The sequence below is a fragment of the Rhipicephalus microplus genome, chromosome X, assembly GCF_043290135.1.
Source record: "Rhipicephalus microplus isolate Deutch F79 chromosome X, USDA_Rmic, whole genome shotgun sequence".
Classification (NCBI taxonomy): domain Eukaryota; kingdom Metazoa; phylum Arthropoda; class Arachnida; order Ixodida; family Ixodidae; genus Rhipicephalus; species Rhipicephalus microplus.
Window position 1 is genome coordinate 448,373,355 of NC_134710.1, and position 23,516 is coordinate 448,396,870.

The window sequence follows — 23,516 nt, forward strand, 5'->3', positions numbered from 1 at the left end:
CCGTTTCGAAAACTGTGGCTAAAACCATTTGCACATCTTAAATTATTACACCCAGCGAGACGGATCTGTGGAAGTATCTACTTTTAAACTTGCTAATGCTATCGCTCGCCGATGTGTCCTGAATAAGTGGCTATAAACGCCACACACTTTTCGGTTACTAGACGATAAGTAGCTTGGGAACGTATTTCACCAAGGGAATTTGACTCCATGCGAGATATTTCGCTCAAACACGCTCAAACATGATGTATGGAAAACAATGTAATTCGCAAGGCATCTGTAGCGTTAAGCATATTAAAGGTAATAAACCACTTGACGTCCTTTTTTTTTTTTTTTTTTTGACGTGCTGTGTGGCATTCAAGGCCACGCCTTCAGCAATGGTAATGAAACATGTTGTGTAAACTGCAGTGGAGAACATGCCACCTATTTGCGTTCCTGTCCAAGTAGAAAGGACAAAAAGAATCATAACTGAGAAGGTTAATGAAAACATTGTGTGTAAGTACACCGAAAATGCTCAGAATTGCACGGCTAAACTTATGTGAGGTGGCTGCTCCTGCGGTAGCAACAGTGAAGTCTGTGCCAACCCCTACGCTACAGAGGCTAGTGACCCCAGTAACGTTGGGCCTTAAGACCAGGTGAGGTCTCAGTCACTAACAGGCGGTCTGCCCACATGGGTATCCTGCGTCTTCCAGGATGCAATGGACATGTGCAGAAAGGTCTGGCACGAAAAAAAGCCTATAGCGGGGCCAGTGGATGGTTCTTTTTCCTGTAGAATCTACCTAAACACTCCACACTCTTTTTGCACATGCAGCAAGGCTTTATTTTAGTATTGGCACAAAAATTATGTTATACATACCTACCAAATCTCCCGGATTGTCCGGGAAACTCCAGTGTTTTGATCGTTTCTTTCTTTGTACGGTTGTCATGAAAATCTCCCCGAAATAGAAATTTCCGTCTAGCCGCATTGAGAAAAATGCAAATCAGTCTGCTCCAGGCTTTTTGCGAGCCCACTACATGTTATTATTAAGGAATTTAGGAGGCATTCATTTAAACGTACAGTAGAATCTCAGTGATGCGAAACCACAACAGATACGAATTCGCGAAATTCCTCATTCAAATTCCACTGCGTCGATTGGACCGAAATTCAAATATTCCGAGCACTTTCCCTAATCGCAGCATGTGCTATGAATTTTAATATTGAAACCATTCAGTGAAGGCTGATCGAGATGCAGCCTGCTCGAAGCTTCAAAAGTATGCGTGCGACCAGTGCATGCACTGTCTTCGAGAGTGCATGTTGTTGTTGCCACAACTGCTGTGGATGAAACCGCAGTCGTTCTTGACACAATCATGTATGGCGACGACGTTGCTGACAGAACTCCGAAAGTGTGCGCGCGTCCAACGCTCGAGTACCCAGTCAAAGGAACCCTACTTTGCGCATACTTGTGGACAATACCGCAGCAGACGCGATCATAGATATCATAAAACGATTTTGTTTTGAAGGCACATGTGCAGCCAACCCCCACGTATTGAAAACGGAGCTACAGTTTGCTGCAACTGCCGCGCACAAAACCGCAGTCATGGTGATGTGATAGTGATCTATGAGCTCCAAGGGCACGTGGCTAACGCAGTGGTTGATGATAATCAGTAAAGACGTAAGAAAAGAAAAATTGGCCCCATATATGTATGTTTCACTGCAAATGTTGTTGTTTGGAGAGAGTGAACAAAACATTAATAAATGTTCTGCTCATGAAAATCGGTGAATGGTATTCTGGAGGCGCCGCGTTAGAGTGCCTCGATTTGTGCAGCGAAGGCATATGAGCGCATCGAAGCACGTCACACATGAGACATGAGCGCTATCTGGCAGTTATCTTGGAAAACGAAGCGCGCGGCATGTGCGCCTATCTTGGAGGCGATAAGGTGTAGAACGCAAAAAGACAGGTAGATGCGACCACCGTGTGATCCTAGCAAAGTATTGGAAACACTTGCCTTTTCATGCAAGCGTCGCATTGTCAGTGCAGCATGATAAACACTACAGTACTTAGAATTACTTATGTGTGCCTTTTCTATTATAAAGAGGTACATACAGAATATTGACGTGTTGTTATTGTGCCTCAGATATGCGCAATAATTGCTTTTTAATTCACAATCGCACGAGTATGCACCCTGAAACTTGAGCAATATTGGTGGGCCCTGCGGATGCGGTTGGATTTTGGCTGGTCGGGTATCATTTCGGTGGAGAAACAGAGAAGTCCACCAACAGAAAGACAGACAGACAGACCGAAATTTTTGTGTGTAAGCTCCCAAGAAAGATTATCGTCTTGAAAAAAGGCTAGAGGCGTTTCGGCGTTCCTGTTCAAAGAATCTAGCAGCGAGCAAAGCCAAAGCTTTGACCCGCGTTGTCGTGGCAGCCAGCTGTGCAGGTACCGTCCGTTCATGTGTGTCCCAGAAAGACATGCGCGAGTTGTTTTGATGGAAATAAATCTTGGTAGTTGTTTTGATGACACAAAATTTCGGGAGTATTTGCGCTCTCTCTTTGAGAGACTCACTAGTCGGAAACCTACCTTGTGTGTTTGACCACTGCAAGCCATCATAAGACCGCAACGCCGATGTTGGTGCTTGCTATTGAGACCCTACCCCTCTCTTTCTTTTTGCGTGGGATGTTTTTTTTTTTTTGTTTGTTTGGGTGCCACTAAATGACGAAAATAGTTCAGTGCTTTGAGCCCCCCCCCCCCCTCCCCATTACAGAAATCTCCCGGATTCTAAATCCATGAACTTGGCAGGTATGGCAATAGAGCATCGGAGGTTTCTTACGTAACCTTGCTGATGTTTAAGAAGTTCTGCACGAACCTTCCCCAAAGGCGCACCAAATATACACAGCACTACAAATATATAAAGTTCCTTTAAAAACATTTTACTACAGTACAGACTGCAATGGTCTATATTTATCATATGGCAATGTGGGCAGTATACTTGATAAAAGCATATCGTGTCATCCTTTATATCTCTAAACTCCTCTCTAGACAGTGTATGTGAAAGCCTCACTTCTAAACAAACTTGTAACTGTTTGCTAATGTTATATAATCCCCCATAATCTTCAAGAACACCCTAACTGATGCACCTGCCTTTGCAGGTGTCTGTTGAGTAGCCATAACCATGGACCATAGCTAACGAGGAGGTGGGGGTGCGACCGCCTCACACGCCTTGCCATGTGTAGTCCAGCTGTGTCCGGGGAAAATAAAACAGGAAAATTTAGCAGTCACCTTTTCCTATTGGGCTCTCTTCACGTTTTCATCTTTTTCTCTAACATTTAATCTATCATGTACTCCGCTCTCTTCCATCTACTTCCCTTTATACCTGGTGGCCAGGGTTAAGCTAGTGTAGTTGTCGAACCTCGAGTACTTATATTAGGTTATACTGTTGATGCGTCTCCTGTTCTTTTCAACCTTGCAGTGTTTCCATGTCGGGCTCTGTGGTTGGTGGCTACCATTGCCGTCAAATGATTTAAGGGCACTGGTTCGGCTCTATACGTTCCATGCATTTTTGGTGGTTTTGAGGTATCATTTTCTCAGATATTCACATAGTCCATACATTATTTTCTTCCAACTTTTCTGCTCTTTTAACTGAAGCAGGTATATAAATCTGTTCATTTGAATTTTGTGAATTTTTAACCCAAGACATAACATTTGGGTTAATTGACATCTGTGCAAATCTCCAACACAACTATAAGTGCATAACTTCAATTATGCTTCTGTAGCTGTATATTTATAGAGTATACAATAATAAATAATCGATTGGTTATCTTGGAATGCATAGGAAATGATTGTATCTAAGTAATAAAAAAAGTTTTGAGATAATCAAATTTAAAATTATAAAATGGTTGAAAAGCAATCACACTTTTTCACAAAGACTGTTCAACTATTTTATTTAGTAGCTACAAGCTTGGTAATCATTACCAGAAAGTCGGGGGTCTCTCGTAGCGCTTGCCTTGCTTCTTTTGTGACATCTCATGCAGCTCTACCCACAATGTGTCTTCAAATGTGGCCAATGTTTTCCAGCAAATTGACTGTAGTTTGGGCAGGCTTCAATGCTAACTACTTCATAATTTCGGCTGGTGTGATACTACCATTATTAAATGCAAGAACAATATACAATCTCGCAATTCTTAAGACTGTGAACCTAAACAAACATAGCAAAGACTTAGCAACTCAATTCCCATTAACTCAATACTTACAGCCGTGGCCACATCTGTGTAGAGTGCGCAAGCAGCTGGTTCTTGCTCTGTAGGGTGACACGTCGAGGCAGTTTCGGGCTCTGACATTGTTTGTCAGGAGCACACATGGCCTAGTAGTCGGGCCCTATCAGAGCCCAAAACTGACTCCTTGAGGCAGTCGGGAGCATGCATGGCCTAGTAGTGCTGGCCTCGTCAGAGCCCAAAACTGTGTCAAAGTGTCACCCTGCAGAGCAAAAATGGGCTGCTCGCGCGTTCTACACGGACGTGGACATGGCTGTACACTGGGCTGTTCTCACGGGCTATTCCATCTGGTTGCATCACAAATAGCAGTCACGTATATCAGAGCATATTCATTGACACCATGCACATGATTCGCTTCGAGGAACGTAGAAAAGGCTGAGAGGTTCAACAATGAAAAGCTTGCTGGTTCAGCATTCAGCTCCTCAGTAGGTTATTGGAATTCATTCGCTTTCACAAGAGAACTACGCATTACTGTGAAATCAATTTTGCTGAGGACCTTCTTTACTTCTAGCATCTAAACTTGACAAGCACAAAAAACACATGGTGTATCGAAGCCAGGAGCCGAAAGTGCTTGAACTGATGCACTCTGAAGACAAAAAGTGTATACAAAGCCTCGCAGGGTCTTCGGACTGCCCTAAAAGTTCCCTGACATTTTTTTATACACAGCTAATTCTAGACAAACATTTTGACTGTTATACATGGAAGTTTTTTTTTTTAATAGACCATAAGCACAGCACGCATCTGAGGGGCATGCACTAGAGTGCGTTTTCACTCACTACTTGCTTTCAAAAAAAGTGGTTTTAAACTGCAAAAATGGCTGTTTTAAAAAAAAACAGACGTGGAAAATATGCACGAAATGGACTCCCTGAATTGCAAAGAAAACAAAAAAGTGATTTTAAAAAAAATGTCCTCCCCTGTGCTCCTGTAGTATTTGTGATGGCCAACACTTCCCCTTCGCTGTCGTTCCCTCAAATGGTGGTGCAGCCATGGTGCATTAACATTTATGAAACCAAAATAGTTCTTTCCCAAGGGCTATGCTGTGCACAGGCAGAATGACATAAAGTAAGGGTGCAACAGTTGTGCCTTGCGCCAGTTTGATAGAAATATCCATTTCTGTGCTAAGCTGCACCAAAACCATGAAATTTGCCGAAATTGTACCACACTGCACCAAAATGCCCAAACAGCCTCAAAATTTTCTTAGTTGCGTGAATTTCAGCAAGAAATAAAGGCCACGTTGGTTGCCTACAGTTTGCTTATCAATCAATCCAAGTGCGCAGACCCTAACCCTAAACCACGGTGTTGGATATTCCCATATGTCAGGGCGCCACGCCACAGTGGTCTAGTGGCTAAGGTACTCGGCTGCTGACCCGCAGGTCGCGGGTTCAAATCCCGGCTGCGGCGGCTGCATTTCCGATGGAGGCGGAAATGTCGTAGGCCCGTGTGCTCAGATTTGGGTGCACGTTAAAGAACCCCAGGTGGTCAAAATTTCCGGAGCCCTCCTCTACGGCGTCTCTCATAATCAAATGGTGGTTTCGAGACGTTAAACCCCACAAATCATTCAATCCATATGTCAGGGCATTCACGAGGTGCTATTGACCAGCGAAAGTAACAAATCCACACCCCCATTGCTTGGCTAACCGCAGTGGATACCTATCAGTGGGACGATGCAACTTTGAAACAAAAATGCGTTGCCGTAGCCACCAGAGCTTTGCGAGAAATATCATCTTCCTATTCCATCGCCCTGGTGATAAATATCCAGTGCCGGGTGGACGGGCGCGTGCCGTTGTTACCTTATCTGGTAGAACACGTCTTGCAAGTGGGCTGAGAAGTTGCAGCCTTAACCTAACTTCATTGTGTGGAAAGGGGGAGGGGGGCGTAGCGGTCTTCGAAAATTTCATGGCCTTGCTCTAACCCGTGCAGAACGCTGCTCAAGTCACCTTGGCCACAATATGCCAGTGTACTGCAGTAAAGCGTAATATGGTTTGGAAGGGGCTCTTAGCATTAGTCACAAGACACAGCTCATTTTATTCATTTACTTATGCCTGTATAAACGTAGGCATAACTGTAAGTACTAGTATGATTGCTGACTTCTGAAAATGTTACAAGCAAGCATTTTGAGCAGCTTATGACATTGCTGGTGGCTTTAAAAAAAACATGTGCACGTTTTTTCTTTTTTTTTTTTTCCCACCCTCTACTCCTCAGTTTCACTAATCCCCTGATGTTCAAGGTCGCCAGCTTTGCAGATCCACATTTGAATTCACTGGGTCTGTCAAAGTATTTGAAGAATGCAGAGAATGCTTATGTGGACTTTATAATTTTTTGCTCTGTGGGATGGTTAAAAAAACTACTTTTATTGAAATGGCAGTGCTCATGTTTACTCTGCATGATTTCGGTGATGTTGAATGGTTTTTACTAACTTGTTTTTTTTTTTTCTAAATGTAAGCCTCTAATTTTATACTGCCCCAAATTTGGTCTTTTGTAATAAAATATGGATGTTTTCTTTCCCGGAACCTGCTCCAAATTTGGATTTTAATGCTTCAAAAGTAAACTTTTGCTGCTCCAAAAATTGCTCCAAATTCAATTTTGGCTCTTGCACCCTTCTATAAAGACAGTCTGAACAATTCATTGTTTCTTGTCTCAGTATATCTGATGGAAGCAATTGTCCCATAATATAAAGAAACTGAGATGGCAAGCAGCAATATGCCTGAAATTGCTACAAACCTCAGTATGACAAGCTATTGAAACACACAGCGTTTGCAGACATACCACTTTTCATGGGCTCACACAGGTTGCTGAACACAGTGTGTGTTGTCATCTATGACGATTTCCTTCACGCACCAATTCAAAACGAATGACTAGAACGTTAGAAATACCAGGATGTAGTGCAGTTTCCAAGAATTATAATAATTTGATGTAATTAGCAACTTCTACGAAACACATAGTTACCTTTGAAATCGACTACCTGCCTGAATCCATTGAAACCCGGTTACTGTAAGGTTTCTGTGTTACCATATCTGACATATCTTTGTAGATGTTTTAGAAAGTGCTGAAGGTTTGGATGTCGGTTGCAAAGATGTCGGTTTGGACATCGGTTGCACCTGAACACTAAAGAATCTATTTTAATGTGAACAGAAGCTTAAAATGTCATTTTTAAGTACACTGAACCCACTTATAAACGGGTTTCAACAATATATTGGTTATAACAATGAAAAGCCACTGTATTGTAAACCTTTGCGTGTTTTCTATGGTATAATAACTGACATACTACAGTGCCTTCATGCCACATTATCTGTTTTAACAAAACATTCTGGCTGCCAGGCTTTCCTGCCAAAGCGTAAAGGAACACAATATCCTTGACGAGAAAGACGAAGGCGAAAAATTCGAGCCGTTGCATCCCCATCAACGGCCATCGCACACTCGTACAGTATGACCCTTACTGTAATCGCAGGAAATGCGTCGCACTTCCCGCCATAAAAGTCATCTCGCTAATCCCTCTTTCTGTGCAGTTCTGCGAACTGACAAAAACGCTTGTGCTGATGGTTTCGAAATAGCTCCTGGCCACAAGGTTTCTCCACCGCCGAAACGGGGGATATGGCTGATACATCTAGCGATAATCGGCATTGCAGGACATTGCTGATGAAATTAAGACGCTGCTGTAAAGCTGAAAACTAAGTGCAGCTACAAAAATAGTAGAAATGTCTGCAACTTGGTGAACAAGTATAGGCTATTACAACCGACAGTGTCAACAATCGTCTGCTTAGCAGAGAAGTCCCACATTGAAAAATTATAATATGCAAACGTGTTTATAAAGTGCATGTCAGGAGGTCTAAAAGGACCTTCTTCAGTGGTTTAGTGGTTCCCATGCCTTGAACTTGCCTATCACTGTGCCATTTCTTGCCATAAAGGAATAGTAGTTTGCCCTCATGATTAATAAAGCCTTCTGTCTAGGTGACGGCTGGGTACAGTGCTTGAGAGAGAAGCGTGGAATTGTATACAAAGCTGTCGCTGCGAAGGAAGCGTCATTTGACATGGAGGTGGGGCACAAGTGGGTCAAATAATTGTTGCTTCACACCCACAACGATTACCCTCATGCCGACGTGTTGTATACAATGATGACAAAACAGGACTGTGTGAAGGTGCTGCCATCTCAGACACTCGCGAAAGGGGGGGACTTGTGTAACGGTGAGAAAAACATTGAGCTGTGTCTTGCTATGTTCTTAGGCACCAAAATGGATGGGAATGACCAATGCTCTACAGTTCTCATAGGCAAAGAAAAAATTTCCCGCTGCTTTTGTTGTAGTGCCAGGTAACTGGCACACTACCATCACAACCTCGAGTCATGGACCTTCTTTTAGGAGCGGCTAGTTTGACCAACTAGTGGAGCGATCTGGAAGAAAGATTGTGCCTATTAGTCATGTAATTAGTCACGCCCATCATTCTATTCTTAATTAAGCATTCAAACATGGAAGTTTTCTTCCTGCCGCTGAACTTGACAGCAGACTTGCGGCTCGTAGATCCTGGCTTGATCACCAGTTTTGAGGTCGTATATCATCGCTGCATCCTAGACATGGTCATCGCCATGCAGACAAGTGAAGTGCAACCACATGTAAAAATGAATTCGCCGATGGCCACGCAATTCTTTTTTGGTGTGTAGTCTGAAGTGAGTGCTGCTGTAGTGCAGAGCTTCAGGAAAGCATGGTTTTTCCAAAGCAGCAGTGATTTGCACAAAGCTTCCGAAATTCCTGCCGATGAAGTGATGCCTCAGCTTTGGTCCGCAGCTGATGACGATGCTTCAGGGCTTGGAAGAGTTTCTGTATGTGGATGGGGCACTAGAAACATCGGGACATTTAACTAAAGAAGTGATCATTGCAAATATGCTTGTTGTACAGTGATGATGATAACGACGATTCTGTAGGGCAAGCTGCATCAATATTGTCCTCACAGGAGGCCCTGTAGATCATACAGTTCCTCTGGGGATATGTTTTTGCGAGGGACCTTTCTCCGCGCTATGTGAAGCACACGAACACCTTGGCGAATGATGTTGGCAAGGTTGGCATAAGACAAATTAAGCTGACTGACAGATATGGCGCTTATATGGCGCTTTCTTGAGCCAGTCAGTAGGGAGCACCTGGCGCGACACATATGGCAGTCTCGCCTTAGCTTTTCAAGATTTTTCAAGCTGATAGGCTGCCGTAGCAACCTTCTCGCATTCCATAGAACATGCTCATGTTTGTCAATTTTGTTTTGACCTTATTACCGATGTGCTTTGGCATATACAGTCGAACTCCACTACAACAAACGCCGCTCAACGAAATTTCCACTATAACGAAAAATTCACAATTGCCTGTCAGCAGTCCATAGGAGACAATGCATAAAAATTGTCGCCACAACGAACACTTTTTCTTCAATCGTCCCGCTTTAACGAAATTTTACAATGCGATTCCAGGCTCAGATACTTATTTCTATGCAGTATACCCTGTCTTTAACATTTAACATGATGCATTTTCAGAGCCTGAAAATGCATCAACGAAGTGTCAAAGACTTGTTGGCACCACCAGAAACTGCCCTGCTTTTGCCACTGGCTTTCATTTGAGCCGCAGACGATTCGAAGCTGAAGCTCAGTCGCTCAGTTCATGGCTTCCTTCACGCAGCTGTTTGGTGCAACCGCAGAACGATGCCTTTTCCGATTCCGATGCTTATCATTATGCTCGCGCTTGACCAGTGTGGTAATTAATCAGAGCGGCTGTTCGTCCACATTATAAATAAAATCAGCTAGCGACGAGTGGTGGATGATAAGAATGGCATAGAATAATGTAAAAGCCGCCGCTCCATGATACCCTGCCTCCATCTCGGCTTTGTTGGATACTTTTGACGGCGGATAGCTGCTGGTGTTAACGTGCTAATGCAACTGTTTGATTCATTCACGAAGGCGGTTTTAGACGTTTCAGTGTGCTTTTCACTATGGCCTCGCTATGCATGAGTGAGAATCGCATCATGACGCTGCTGGGAAAGAATAGGAAGCAGCGGACATTTTTTGAACTTTGAGAATAAACGTTCCTTTGTTTTGCTAGCTCATATTAGCTATATATTTTTTTTCATTTCGCTACAATGAAATTTTCGCTTCAACGAAATTTTTTTCCATGCCCCGTTTGTTTTGTTGTAGCGGGGTTCGACTTTATATATTTCTCTTACAGCAGTCTGTCATTTCTCTATATTGCTTGTTGTTTTTTTATACATCCACTTTTAACAATTATCGGTTATAACAATAAAATTTTCGTGGCACTTCAATTGTAATAAGTTGGTTCGACTGTGATTGCATGTGAAGAGGAGCTTCTGTGGCAAGAGCAGGAAGGTGTGGGCACCAACATTTACTTTAATGCTTTTGCAAATAACTTGTATGGTGGCGCAGGTGAGCCGTACTACTTGAACACACTCACCAAGGAAAGCCAATGGGAGCCACCCAAGGAGCCCGCATCCACAGGAACATCGACGAAAGACCAGGTGTGGTGCTCACACCTACTGGTCAAACACTGCGAGTCACGGAGGCCGTCTTCATGGCGCCAGGAGAACATCACCAGGACAAAAAAGGAGGCGCTTGCCCTTATCAAAGGTGAGTTGGCTGACCGGCACTTTGTACCCTTGCCTACCAAAAAAGCTTGTTGGAAAATTTACTTTTCGGTACAATCGGATATGGAACCAAAAGAGCATTCATGTTGTTGACCTACTGTATGAGGGTATGACGTCATCACAAATACTTAGTGCGAGCCTCGAATGGAGATGTGTCAAGAGCATGTAAATGTCCACTGTGCCAGCAGGAGAGAACTTCGCAGCATGGTGAATGTGCATTCGGGTGTCTCTAATTAAACTTAAAAATAGTTCTGCCCATCATTGAACATAAAATATGCTCTACTTGTACTAATGGTCACGTCTCTGTAATGTATAGTTTGTTTGTAGTCATAGATTGGGAAACATTTGAATAATGGTTGTGGCACTCTACTGCATGCAATACAGTTCAACCCACTTATAACGATCCCAGATATAACAATCTATCAGTTTAATGGCCATATTACAGTGCACTTACGATTTTCCCGTGCTACCCTTTGAGACTGAGTCCACATACAGCGAACATTTTTCAAAGCCCCCTACTTTTATAACGAATACTTCCGACACGGTCGAGATAAAAATATGGTGCATATGAAGCAACAAAAGATGTTAAAACAGCCGTTCTAAAGCATGAGTTAAGTGCTCTCTCACGTGTGGCCTGCTCCTGTTTACTTGCGACAAAGATATTGTAGACCATGGTGAGCACCGCACGCATACTTCGAACATTGCGAGCAGGGTCCCTCACTTTCCAGACGTTTCTTCACTGACAGAACGAAAGTGGGGGGGGGAAAGAAAAAAAAAACGAAAAGAAAAGTAGAAGGCAGCATGAAGACTTGCAATCAGCTTTTGCGCGGCATACTTTTCTGACATTGTGTTCGGCATCTACAATCGCGGACAATCAACCAACATTGCCTTCGAACGCAAGGAGCCATAAATGTGAGAAGTGATAGCTTTCACTGCAACTCTCAACTCTCCGACACCACAATGCGCCGCAAACGATTTTCCATCTTTCGGTAGCGGCAGAGACTGGATCAGTTGATTAGCGCATGCGGTTGCGGCGGTGCTTTAACAGATAGGCACCAGGAAAGAGCGATGGCGGCATGGCCGATGGTAATGAGCCGGCCATTTCAACTTATCGCCAGCAATGTTATCACAGTCATCTGCAGATAGCTGCTTGGCGGAGTACGAGGGCGTCATGTACGAGTGCGAGTGCGGCGGAGTACGAGTACGGCGGTACGAGTGCGTCATGCTGCCGTTCACAAGTTTACCGGCTCTGCGTCACACTGGGTCCCTTACGCGCGTTGCTCGCGAAATTCTTCGTGTCGATGTTTTTCAAATGAACAGGCTATCCGCCGCACCTGAGCACGATCCTGAGTGAAACATGCACGAAGAAAGCACAAACGCCCACATACTATGGACTGCAAGCGAACTGGCATATGACGGCGAGAGCCGAATAAGTGTTTGGCTGCACGCAATTAGCCAGGGATGATTGGTTCGTCACAAACGAGCGCTCAAAAAAGAGTGCGCCGCCGAATTCTGGCGATGAGGTTGATTCCAGGCGCGAGAGAGACGCCTCAAGGTCAACAATAAAGAAGAAACAAGCATCCAAAGACTCCCCGGGCACCCCGTCTCTCCCCCTCGGAAGCGTAGTTTCGCCAACCAACCTGGAAGCCGTGGAAAGATCTGGAACGAAAGGGGCATGGTGATGTAGAGTTGCGTCACAAGTCGCAGACGGTCCTCAAAACGTCTCGCTCTTTCGCCAGCCTTGGTTGTGCATCGCGCCGACGAAACAATTAGAATTTTCTGGAATCTAGCGTAAAAGGTATTTAAGCGATCAGCGGAGAAGGGAGATCAGGAGAAGAAGGAAGTTTTGTGCTAGTGTGCGTAGTCTCATTCTGCAGTGTCGGCAAAGGCTTTTGTCCTCAGTGACAAAGCAGGAGACGAAGACAGTTTACGCTAGCTTGCATAGGCAGGAGATCAAAATAGTTTTGCGCAAGTGTGCGTAGGGTCATTCCGTCGTGTTGGCGAAGGCTTTTGTCGTCAGTGACAAAGGAGGTGATGAAGAGGGTTTCCGTCCGAAGGGTGAAGGCTGGTGCTACCAGCTGAATAGTGTGAGTCTACCGCCTGAGAGTGAAGACGTGTCCTGCAATCGCAACGCGTGGGAAGCCGATGTGTTACTGGCGAAGAAGTTTAGTGCATGGGGAGCGGCCAATTGAAGACGTGAGGTTTCCTGGAATGGAAACTTCAGGGGCAGCGGATTGACAACAGCGCTGGTCTTTGAGTGAGTGATTCTTGGAAGAGTATCGTTCAGACTTTGTTCCAAGGACTTTGGGCTGAATAAGTTTTCGAACTCTTTAGTCTTTAATTCTCTTGGTTGTTTGATGTATGTGATTGCATTGTAGCACGTATTGTTGTTTTTGTCCGTTATTTCAAGCGTAGCTGATTGTTCTATCTATTAGGTTGTTTGATTGGTGACATATCACATTCAACTATTGTCGAGTGTGCATAGTTGTGTATCGTTTGATCTGCCATATTTGAGAATATAATTTTGTTCTGTTTATCAACTTTCGCCTCTGACTTGTTCTTCGAACCACAGCCGGCATCCGCTGGCGTGCCAAATAGGACCACATCTAAATTGTCCGCACTTTCGTGGTGCAGTTCAGGGAGCCGATACTTCGGTCCTTGAAATAAACCCGGCAATCGCCTTCCTCATTAACAAAACCTGTGACATAATTCGACGTGGCGGTACCGCGCTTCAGTGGAATGGCGCGAGTTCATTGCAAACGTAGCTGAATTCACTCGGGAGCGAACATGCGTAGTTTAACACGCGAAAAGGCTTAACTTGTCAGCGAAGGGTTTGTTCACACTTCTGAATAAAAATACAAAAAAAAAAGGTTTGGCCACCAAAAGGACATTTTTATGGGCGGGTCTATATACAACGAACTACTGATACAACAACCATTTATCGTGGCACTTTCGAGTTTGTTTTAAATGGGTGAGACTATAATAATTTTCTTTAAAGATTGGGTTCCATAGCAAATGCTACAGGCATTGCACTCGACCCTCTCAGGTTCTTTTCTATAAATTTGTGGGTGATCGTAGTAGTGTACCTTTCGCACTCTAATAGTATCCTTATGAAAAGAATAAGTTCGGCCCTTGATAGTGATTTGAATGTTACTGTAGTTGGTGAAACCTAGATTGCTAAAAAAAATTCCTCAGGAATAGAGTGCTGTGACGAAGTGGTGACAAAGACGAAGTGGTGACAAAGACGAAGTGAGCACACTGGATGTTCAGATGAAACTGTTTATTTGACCGAATTGTGGCCACGAAACTGAAGCTAAGATTACAGCAGCACACGGGCACTGATAGCGGGGAAACAGAGCGTCCCCCAGTGATCAACTGACAAGCGGCGAACCCTGACGGCATTTATTACATGCGCCGTCGATTATTCTAGCCTTCCTACTGGTCTTCCGGCAAGCTCTGGAATATTCTCGAGTGTTGGCGTCTAGTGGGTAATCTTATCAGAACGATCTACAATGAATCGCGAACATTTTTGAACAATGATGCGCACTTTGCGCAGAGCATTCCTGACCCAGGCTTTGTCGATGAAAACCAAATCAAACAAAAGTGAAAATGAGGAACGCGCGTGGCAATACTGTACACTTTTTCACGTGAGCACCCTTGAAGCAGTGAGCTGTAGGGGTCCAAGGTATAAGCAGGGACTAATAGTTGTTGTACGAATTGTAAAGCATGCCTTTCACAATGTAAGGGCTAGCTCCGAATTTCTGTCACCTTCTTTTATTTCTCGCGCTTCCCCTCAAGCCCATGCCCCACTTCATCTTCATCATCCTCGGTGGGGAAGAGACTAACATCACTTAAGTCAGTTTGTTTTTTATAAGGTGCACAACCAATTTACAGGGCTTCAGAACATGGTCAGCTTCAAGACGCACGAAGCAAGCTCTGTCCTTTGCATCTTGCCTCAAATATAATGTTGTCACTTGAAGATGTGTTTTGTTCTTGTACCATTCTTGCGTCTGTCAGACGAATCTGCATTGAAGCCTGGTCCGATAAATAGCATGCTGATCGGGCGTGTAAATGTGCACACTTCTATCTCTGTTGTTCCTCCTCTGTTTCTATCCTGGCATGGCACTTATGGCGTGCTCAGCATTCAGGTTCTCCTGCACCCACTTTACCGTAGCATATTGGCATTGTGTCCTCCAGAAAGATCCTGGATACTTGCTTGCACCTATGTTTGTCTCTTCAGCACCAACTGTGTGAGATTCTAAATTTGGAGACGGATGCCACTATGGATGCATCTTCTTTGGATGGGCTCATCACTTCTGTGTGCCTGGCTCTTCTGCTCCTTTGTTACTATGAGGTGTGTGCATAGTACTTTCACACAGTGGCTGTTTTTTTTTTTTTTTTTTTTTTTTTGTGGCGTCCAAAGAGCACAGCACATCGCTTCTGAAGGCAGAAGCAGTGCTTTCACATCCTCAGAGGTGCAACAGCTGTGCTAATTGCACCAATTTGATTCAATGCCCCATTTTTGCACTGGGCTGCACCAAAATCATGAAATTTACCGAAATTGCACTGCACTGTGCCAAAATGCCTGCTCAGCCTCAAAATTTTCTCAATTGCCCTAACTTGAGTGAGAAATGAAGGCCACTTTGGCCACCTGTAGTTTGCGTCATCAATCTCTGCAGGAAGACTTTAACTCTAATCTGCAGTGTAAGATAGCTGCTCATAAGGCCAAGAGACTCTCGAAATGCGATCGACCAGATGAAGTAACAACGCTGCGCGTCAGATATTTACGGGTGGGACAACGCAACTTCAAGACAAAAATGTGTTGCAGTAGCCAGCAGCACTTTGTGGAAAATATGAATTTCCTAGTCAGGCAAGCGCGGCCATGGCATGTTAGGAACCATTAGGGACTAAAGCTAAATGTACAAACTCTCAGCACGTCAAGTTTGTACGCTTCCAGCTTTAGTTCATGTCCTGACCACATTAGTTATTATAGCAATGCCACATGTGATTATTATCTGGTGCCGTTGCCAGGCCAACAGGCACATGCCATTATTACTTTATCTGGTCAAACGCGGCTTGCAAGCAAGCCGAGAAGTTTTGCCCTAAACCTGACCCCTTCATGAAAAAAAAATTGAGGGGGGGGGTTGTGGTTTGAAAATTTCTTGGTCTTGCTCTAACTTGTGCAGAAACACCGCTTAAGCCACCTTCGCCACAGTACATGGGTGACCTGCAAAAAAGCTATATAAGATTTGGAAGTCGTCTATAGCAGTAGTCTTTAGACTCACCACAGTTTGTTCAATGACTGATGTGTATATACTCCACATAATTGTGAGTACTAATATGCTCGCTAATATCTAAAACGTAACTGGCAAAATGATTTGGAGTGTAAAATGACATTTCTGCAGCGGTAAAAAGCCAGTTTTTTTTTTTTTTTTTCAGTTTTACAAATCTCATGGTCACCTTCTTCGGGAATCCACATTTGAATCTTCAGACTCTGTCAAGCAATTTGACAGGTGTGGTGACTTCTAATGTGGGCCTCATCATTGTTTGCTGAGTGGGCTGACAAAGAAAGTAACTTTTGTTGAGATATCACTGCTCATATTCACTGTGCATGATTTAGGGAATGTTGAATGGCTTGCACATATATATTTTTTTCTAAATCTAAGCCTTCTTTCTCAAGCTGCTCAAAATTTGGTCTTTTGTAATAAAAACTTAATGTTTTTTTCTCTTGTAACCTGCTTCAATTTGGGTTTTAGTGCTCCAAAAATAATGTTTTACTGCTCCTAAAATTGCTCTAAATTCGGTTTCGGCTATTGCACCCTTGGCTATGGCACGTTAGCAACTATAGCTGGAAGCGCATATGACGTCTTCCGCACCCGAACAGAGTCGACGTCTGTGAAAGCCGGCACTGCCGGTGACCACGTTGGTCATTATGGCAACGACACCTAAAACATTTTTCTGTCTTGAAGTCGGGTTAGTTGCGTCGTCTCGGCAATAGATTTCCGGTACTGTCGCCGGACCGACGGGCATGCGCCGCTGTTTTTTTATTTGGTAGAATGCAAGCGAGCGAAAATGTTGTGCTCTGTATCTAACCCCCATCATAAAAAAAGGAGCAGGAGGGGAGGTGAAGCGCTGTTTGAAAGTTTATTGTCCTTGTTCTAATCATCGCAAAATTCTGCTTAAACCAACCTTCATCACAATAAACCGGTGCCCTGTGGAAAAGCGTGTAATGATTCGGAAGGGGCGGCTAGCATTACTCACGGGACAGCAAATTTTGTTGAATTACTCATGCGTGTATACTACCCTATAATTGTGAGCACAAGTATGATTGATGAGGTCTGAAAAAGTTACTGGCAATCATTTGGAGCCCCGTATGACACTTCTGCCGACCTAAAGAAAGAAAACAAAAAGAAACTGCAAAGGTTTATTATCTTTTCGCCACCCCTACTCTTCAGTTTCATGAATTCCTTGAATTTCCAGGTCACCAGCTTGGCAGACGTACATTTTAATTCACAGATTCTGTCAGCAGATCTGACAGATGCGGTAAGTGCTAAGTGAAGTTTATCAATGTTTGCTCAGTTGGGTAAATTGAAATACTAGTTTTACTGAAACAGCAGTGCTCATGTTTACTCTCCATGATTTAAGTGATGTTGAATGGCTTGAACATACTTTTTTTTCTAAATGTAAGCCTTTGCTCCAAATTTCATCTTTTGTGATAAAAAATAAATGTTTTATTTCCCCTAACGTCTTCCAAATTTGCATTTTAGTGCTCCAAAAGTAACATTCTGCTGCTCGGAAAATTGCTCCGAATTCCATTTTGGCGGTTGCACCCCTGCACCCTTTTCTTGGCAATCATCCCCTTGTTTGGTCATAACATCATCCAGTTTCTTGAAGCTCAGTGGAACAATGTCCTGATGTCTCTACTGCGCATCTAATGATGTGAACACTACAGTAGGCACAAAACTGCTAGCTCTACCAACCAGTAGATCGAACAAGTCATCCTTGTGGGTAGTAAAGCTATCAGCAGGATCTTGCTTCGCATGTTTTGTCACTTAGTTTCTGACAAAAACCTGTTCATCTTCAACCTGGTCAATCTTGCTGCTGCTTCCACCATTTCTTTGGCTTCTTACTGCCCTTTAGAGATTGACTGTTGCTTGATCCTCGTCTCTTGGTTCTTTAGCCTACTTCGAAATGCTGTGAGAATGCTCTAATCCTTGTTCCTCACCTGTCCAGTCAGCAGAGTGAAATGTTTACATCGGTGGTTCTTCCGCATGTCTCATTGTTGCTTGATCCCTGCCGAAACACACTTTAGTCTTTTTATTTTTAGGTGGTGGTTCTACACTTCTGCTCGTGGTCATGACCGATTTGGTGGTATTCCCTTTAACTTTGCTCGAATAGCGTCAATATTTTGCTTCACTTGCAGATAATCCGCTTTCGTTATTGGAGTCGGAGTCCTTTAAAGATCTCATGTTTTTTTCCATGGCTTCAGAGATGCTGTCACAGTTGTGGAGGATTCTGCTGAAACCACCTCAGTTGTGGTTTCCGCTGTCACATCTTGTGTAAGCAAGAAGGGGACAGCACATGTCATATAGGTGAACAGACTAGTTTAGACAGAAAGTGCTGCCCATCAGTGACTGCATACAAGCCTTTCTTATGATAGTCTGTAGCATCGCCAAGTTCCATGTTAACCGCCTCGTCTTTAATAACATCGAGGATCTTGTCCAACTGGTGAAGCCCAACTTCCTTGCTCCTCTATAAGTCGACGTGTTTTATGTCATGACATACCTCGGCATCAGGGTTCTCGGAAGTTCTGTCAAGAGCACAATAATTCCAGCCATGCTGACCTTAAGAGTTTCATGCATCTTCCGAAGGCACCCTGCTGAAGTCATCTTAGTCAGTAAATGACTACTGCCAGATTTCACGGCACCAAAAAATGTAATAAACAAGGAATCGTGGTCGAAGCTGTAGATAATGTCTTTTCCTATGTAAAGGCTAGCTCTGAATTTGGACAAGTTGAGTGCTCAAAAAAAAAAACACGGGCAAGAGGAAGAGGCATACGCTCGCAGGCGCCTGTGTGTATTCGCCTCTTTCTCTTGTCAGAGTCCTTTTGTGCTCTAAACTTGTCCAAGTAGGACCAACCAACAAGCCCGCATCGCCACCTTCGTCTAGCTCGGAATGCCTGTGAATTCCTTATTGTATTTTGCACTTCGCCCCCAAGCCCATCTTTATCTCGAACAATGGGTGTGCTCTCAGTGCTGACATCTGTGATCGTGCTGCAGGCTGTGGCTTTGCTGTGGTTGTGTTGCTTCGCTAGCTATTCGAATATGCCTAATACATGCCTGTCTCGATACAAAATGGCTGTCATGGCAAAAATATCTGCTTTATTCACACAGAAAATCATCTGGCCATCACTGTGTTGTGTAGCGTGCAGGGCCGCAACAACTTCACCGATTGCGCCAATTTGATTCAAATCACCATTTCTGCGCTGAGCTGTGCCAAAACCATGAAATTTGCTGAAATTGCGCCACGCTGCGCCAAAACGCCTGACTAGCCTCAATATTTGCTCAGTTGCACTAATTTCAGTCAGGAATAGAGGCTACAATGGTCACCGGCAGTTTGTGTCATCAATCAATACAAGCGCGCAGACCATAACTCTAAGTGGCGGTGTCAGATACATTCTCATTTTAGGTCAGAGCACTTGGGAGACGCGATTGACGAGCTAAAGTAACAAAGCCACGTGCCTATCTGTCTGCTGACCGCAGTGGATACCTGTCGGCATGACGATGCAACTTATAGACAAAAATACGTTACTGTAGCCACCAATGCTTCGCGGGAAATATGAACTTCCTAGTCAGCAAATGTAACTATGGCATGTTAGCAGCTAGAGCAGGAACTGCTCACTGCGTTTTGCACGTGTGAACAGAGTCCAGGTGCTGCGAACACCGGCGTTGCAACCATGCTGGTGGCCATAGCAAAGGCACATATAACATTTTTCTGCCTTTAAGGTGCTTTAGTTGCACCTTCCTGGTGATAAATATCAAATACCAGATCGACGGGGTGTATCTTTGTTAATTTATCTGGTAGAACGCGTCTTGGAAGTGATCTGAGAAGTTGTGGCCTAAAGCTAACCCCATCATGAGAAAAAAAAAAGAGGGGGGAGGGACGTAGCAGTGTTAGAAAATTTCTTGGCCTTGTTCTAACTCTGTGCAGAACACTGTTAATGCCACCTTTGCCACAGTACACCAGTGCGCTGCAGAAAGGTGTATTGTCATTTGGAAGGGGCTTTTAGCACTAGTCTCGGGACATAGTTCATTTTGATCAATTACTCATGTGTGTATACGCCACATAACTGTGAATACTAGTATGATTGCAGACTTCTAAAAATGTTACAGGCAATCATGTGGAGCAGTGTATTACATTGCTGGCACCTTGAAAAAGATAGTGCGCACCAGTTTTTTTTTTTACTCACCCCTACTCCTCAGTTTCACACTAATCTCCTGTATTTCAAGGTCGCCAGTTCTTCAGATTTAGCTTTGAATTTGCAGAGTCTGTCAAGTTATTTGAAAATGCGGCAAATGCTAATGCAGACTTTATCATTTATCATTGTTTGCTCAGTGGGGTGGTTCAAAGTACTACTTTTCTTGAAATAATAGTGCACTCTGCATGATTCAGGTGACGTTGAATGGTTTTTACATACTTCTTTTTTTTAAATTTAAGCCTTCTCTCTTTTTATACTGCTCAAAATTTGGTCCATTGTGATAAAAAGTGTTTTTTTTTTTTACCAGGACTTGCTCCAAATTTGCATTTTAGGGCTCTAAAATTAAAATTTCTGCTCCCAAAATTACTCCAAATTTCATTCCGGCGGTTGCACTCCTAAGCCAGTTGTCATCATTGTCATCATTCTCAGCCTGTGTTATGTGTTAGTCCACTGAAGGATGAAGACCGCTCCTAATGATCTCCAGTTTGCCTTGTCCTTTGGGAGCTGATCCCATTTTATGCCTGTGAATTCCTTAATTTGGCCACACTAGCTAATTGCGCCTTCACTGACTTAATTTTCCACCCCTTTGGTAACCATTCTGTTTCGCTTACTGTCCACGTGACCAGCCTAGGTCCTTTTTTCAAAGATGGTAGTCTTTATTGGGGTACTTCGACACAAAAAATTTTGGTCTGATGTCTGTACAATTCTCTGTTTGTCTGCCAAAACGATATTCCAAACGGCTAAAATCCAACCCCATACACAGCACCCAACAATATTGCTTAAGTTTCAGCATTCATACTTGTGCTATTGTCAATTAAGAAGCAATAATTGCGCATATATGAGGCACAATGACAACACACCAATATTCTGTATATGCCTTTTCTTTTTACTAGAAAGGGCATACATAAGTAATTCTAAGGACCATTGCATTTATCACGCTGCACTGACAATATGACACGATGGTGGCACCTGCTCATCGCTTTGCGTTCTACACCTTCTCGTCTCCCAGACAGGCACGCACGCCTTCCTTCCTTTTTGAGTATAACTGCCAGATAGCGCTCGTGTCTCACGTGCCTCGAAGCGCTCGTTCACCTCCGCTGCATGGATCAAGGCACTCTAATGCAGCGCCTCCAGAATACTGATTCATCGATTTTCTTGTGCAGAACATCAATTAAGTAAACATTTTGTTAACTCTCTCCAGACGCAAGACTATTGTCTTTTGACGACATTTGCTGTTAAACAAGCAGATACAGGGCCAATTTTTTCCACTTTGTGTAAATGGGATGTGTTTTCAGACTCGAAACCGGCGTTACAGTGCCTGCGGTCAGTTTTCCGCGGATGCCACGACCACTTGACCTATGAAACCGTGAACCTTCACCACCTTTTAATACAAAAAGACCATGACATCGTATTTCAGTGGTTACTTGGGCATTGCGGTGTCAGTGGGAATGATTCTGCCATTCGTGCTGCTCGCACGTCACATCTAGTAGCAAACAGCGTTCTGAATCTGCGTTCAAGAGCTAAACCCGCTTTCAAGAGCGGACACTGCGAAGCAGATTCATCGGCTGGCCCGCAGTCTCACACTGACCAAGTGGAACACACCAAGCGTACGACGTACCAGATTACATGAACTTGACCCTTCACTACAACTCCGGCCTCGACGCGGCCTAGATAGACGTTAGAGTTCGCTTCTCTATCGCCTTTGGCTGGGAGTTGCTTTTTTAAAAGCTTATACCACGTTAATCGGAATGACTGACAGTGCAGCATGCGATGTTTGCGGCACCGATGCAAACATTGAACACCTGCTGTGCCTCTGTCCTCGATTTGCCACAGAGAGGCAAGTACTTGCCAACGCGTTGTGGCGACTGGATGATCGGCCTCTTTCTGTTCAGATGCTATTACAGCACTGTCCACAGTTCTTGACAAGCCACAAGGCAGTGAAAGCCCTCTTTTGTTTCTTGAGGGAGACTGGTTTGTGTGAAGGCCTCTGACTTGCGGTGGAGTTCTACACGCTGCAGTGAATTTACTGTCTGTCTCTTCCTTTCTCTTTTTCTTCCCTTTTCCTCATCTTTTTTGTCTCCTCTAATCCCCCAGTCTAAAGTAGCCAACCAGATGTCTTTCTGGTTAACCTCCCTGCATTTCTCCCTTTTGTTGCTTCATGTTCCTGCAATTTCTTAATGTTATTTCTATCATTCTAGGTTTCATTGCACGCTGCATGGTCCTCAGCTGCATGCTCCTCACTTGTTTTCTTATCCTTCAGGTTTCGGCCCCATTCATCAGAATAGGCAGTACGTAGTGGTTGTATTTTTTTTTTTGTGGCATTATTTGGGAGTGCCTGGTAAATGTCCTCCAGCCCATTCGCATTCATCAGTGAATTTCATTTTGTGATTATGTTTTCCCACAAGTTGTCCTAGGTATACATCTTCTTGAATACACTTCAATGTATGGTTTTCAATGTCTTAGTTTCACCAGGACATTTAACATTAAATTTGTATTTTGTCAAATTCATTTAGAGGCCTAGATACTTTCTCACTTTAATTTATTAGTCATTTGCAATTTGTAGGTATCGTTACTGAGGAGCACACAGTCGTTTACAAATTGTAGGCTGTTGAAGGGACTGTCCACCGCTTGGAAAAATATTTCTGATTGTGGCGCAAATAAGAAGATAGTTCATCACATGTGCAGCAACGGGCATGCTTTTGTCCCACAGAAAGGCTATTATAATTTCAACCTGATGTTGAAAGTCAACGAAATATTACCGCGAGCGTCACCCTACAGCGATGTGGTCAATCTACTTGTAGGAGAATAAATCCTCGTAGATAGACTTATTTTTCTTTGAAACAAACATGTATAACTTGTATAACTTGAAATTGTATTTTGCACATATGCCGCAACTTTAGGTTGTGCCAGAGACCAGTTTTTTTTTTCTCACACTTCCAAATAGATGCCTTGGGGCGCTGCCTGCATTTGCCGGCATGCCTGCGTGCGAATGGGGCAGAAACGCGAGCACGGCGTCTGCTGCCACTCATAAAAACAACAAAAAAGTGTGTGTGCCACAGCCACCAATGTATTTGTTTTCACAATAAACAAAACGGGATGAAGCCTGCGAAAACTGGATGTGTTTTTTGTTTTCAACTTTCACTGACAGTATAATTGTCATCG

At 43.7% G+C, this 23,516-nt stretch overlaps 1 protein-coding gene across 2 annotated transcripts in view; it reads left to right on the top strand.

Annotated features, from left to right (window-relative positions):
* Positions 1-23,516, top strand: part of LOC119160873 (peptidyl-prolyl cis-trans isomerase NIMA-interacting 1) — a 43,148-nt gene that overhangs the window by 651 nt on the left and 18,981 nt on the right. For both annotated transcript variants that reach the window (XM_075880596.1, XM_037413142.2), the window contains exon 3: positions 10,659-10,859. In XM_075880596.1, coding sequence (XP_075736711.1) covers positions 10,659-10,859 — 201 coding nt within the window. The remainder of the gene's footprint in view (positions 1-10,658; positions 10,860-23,516) is intronic.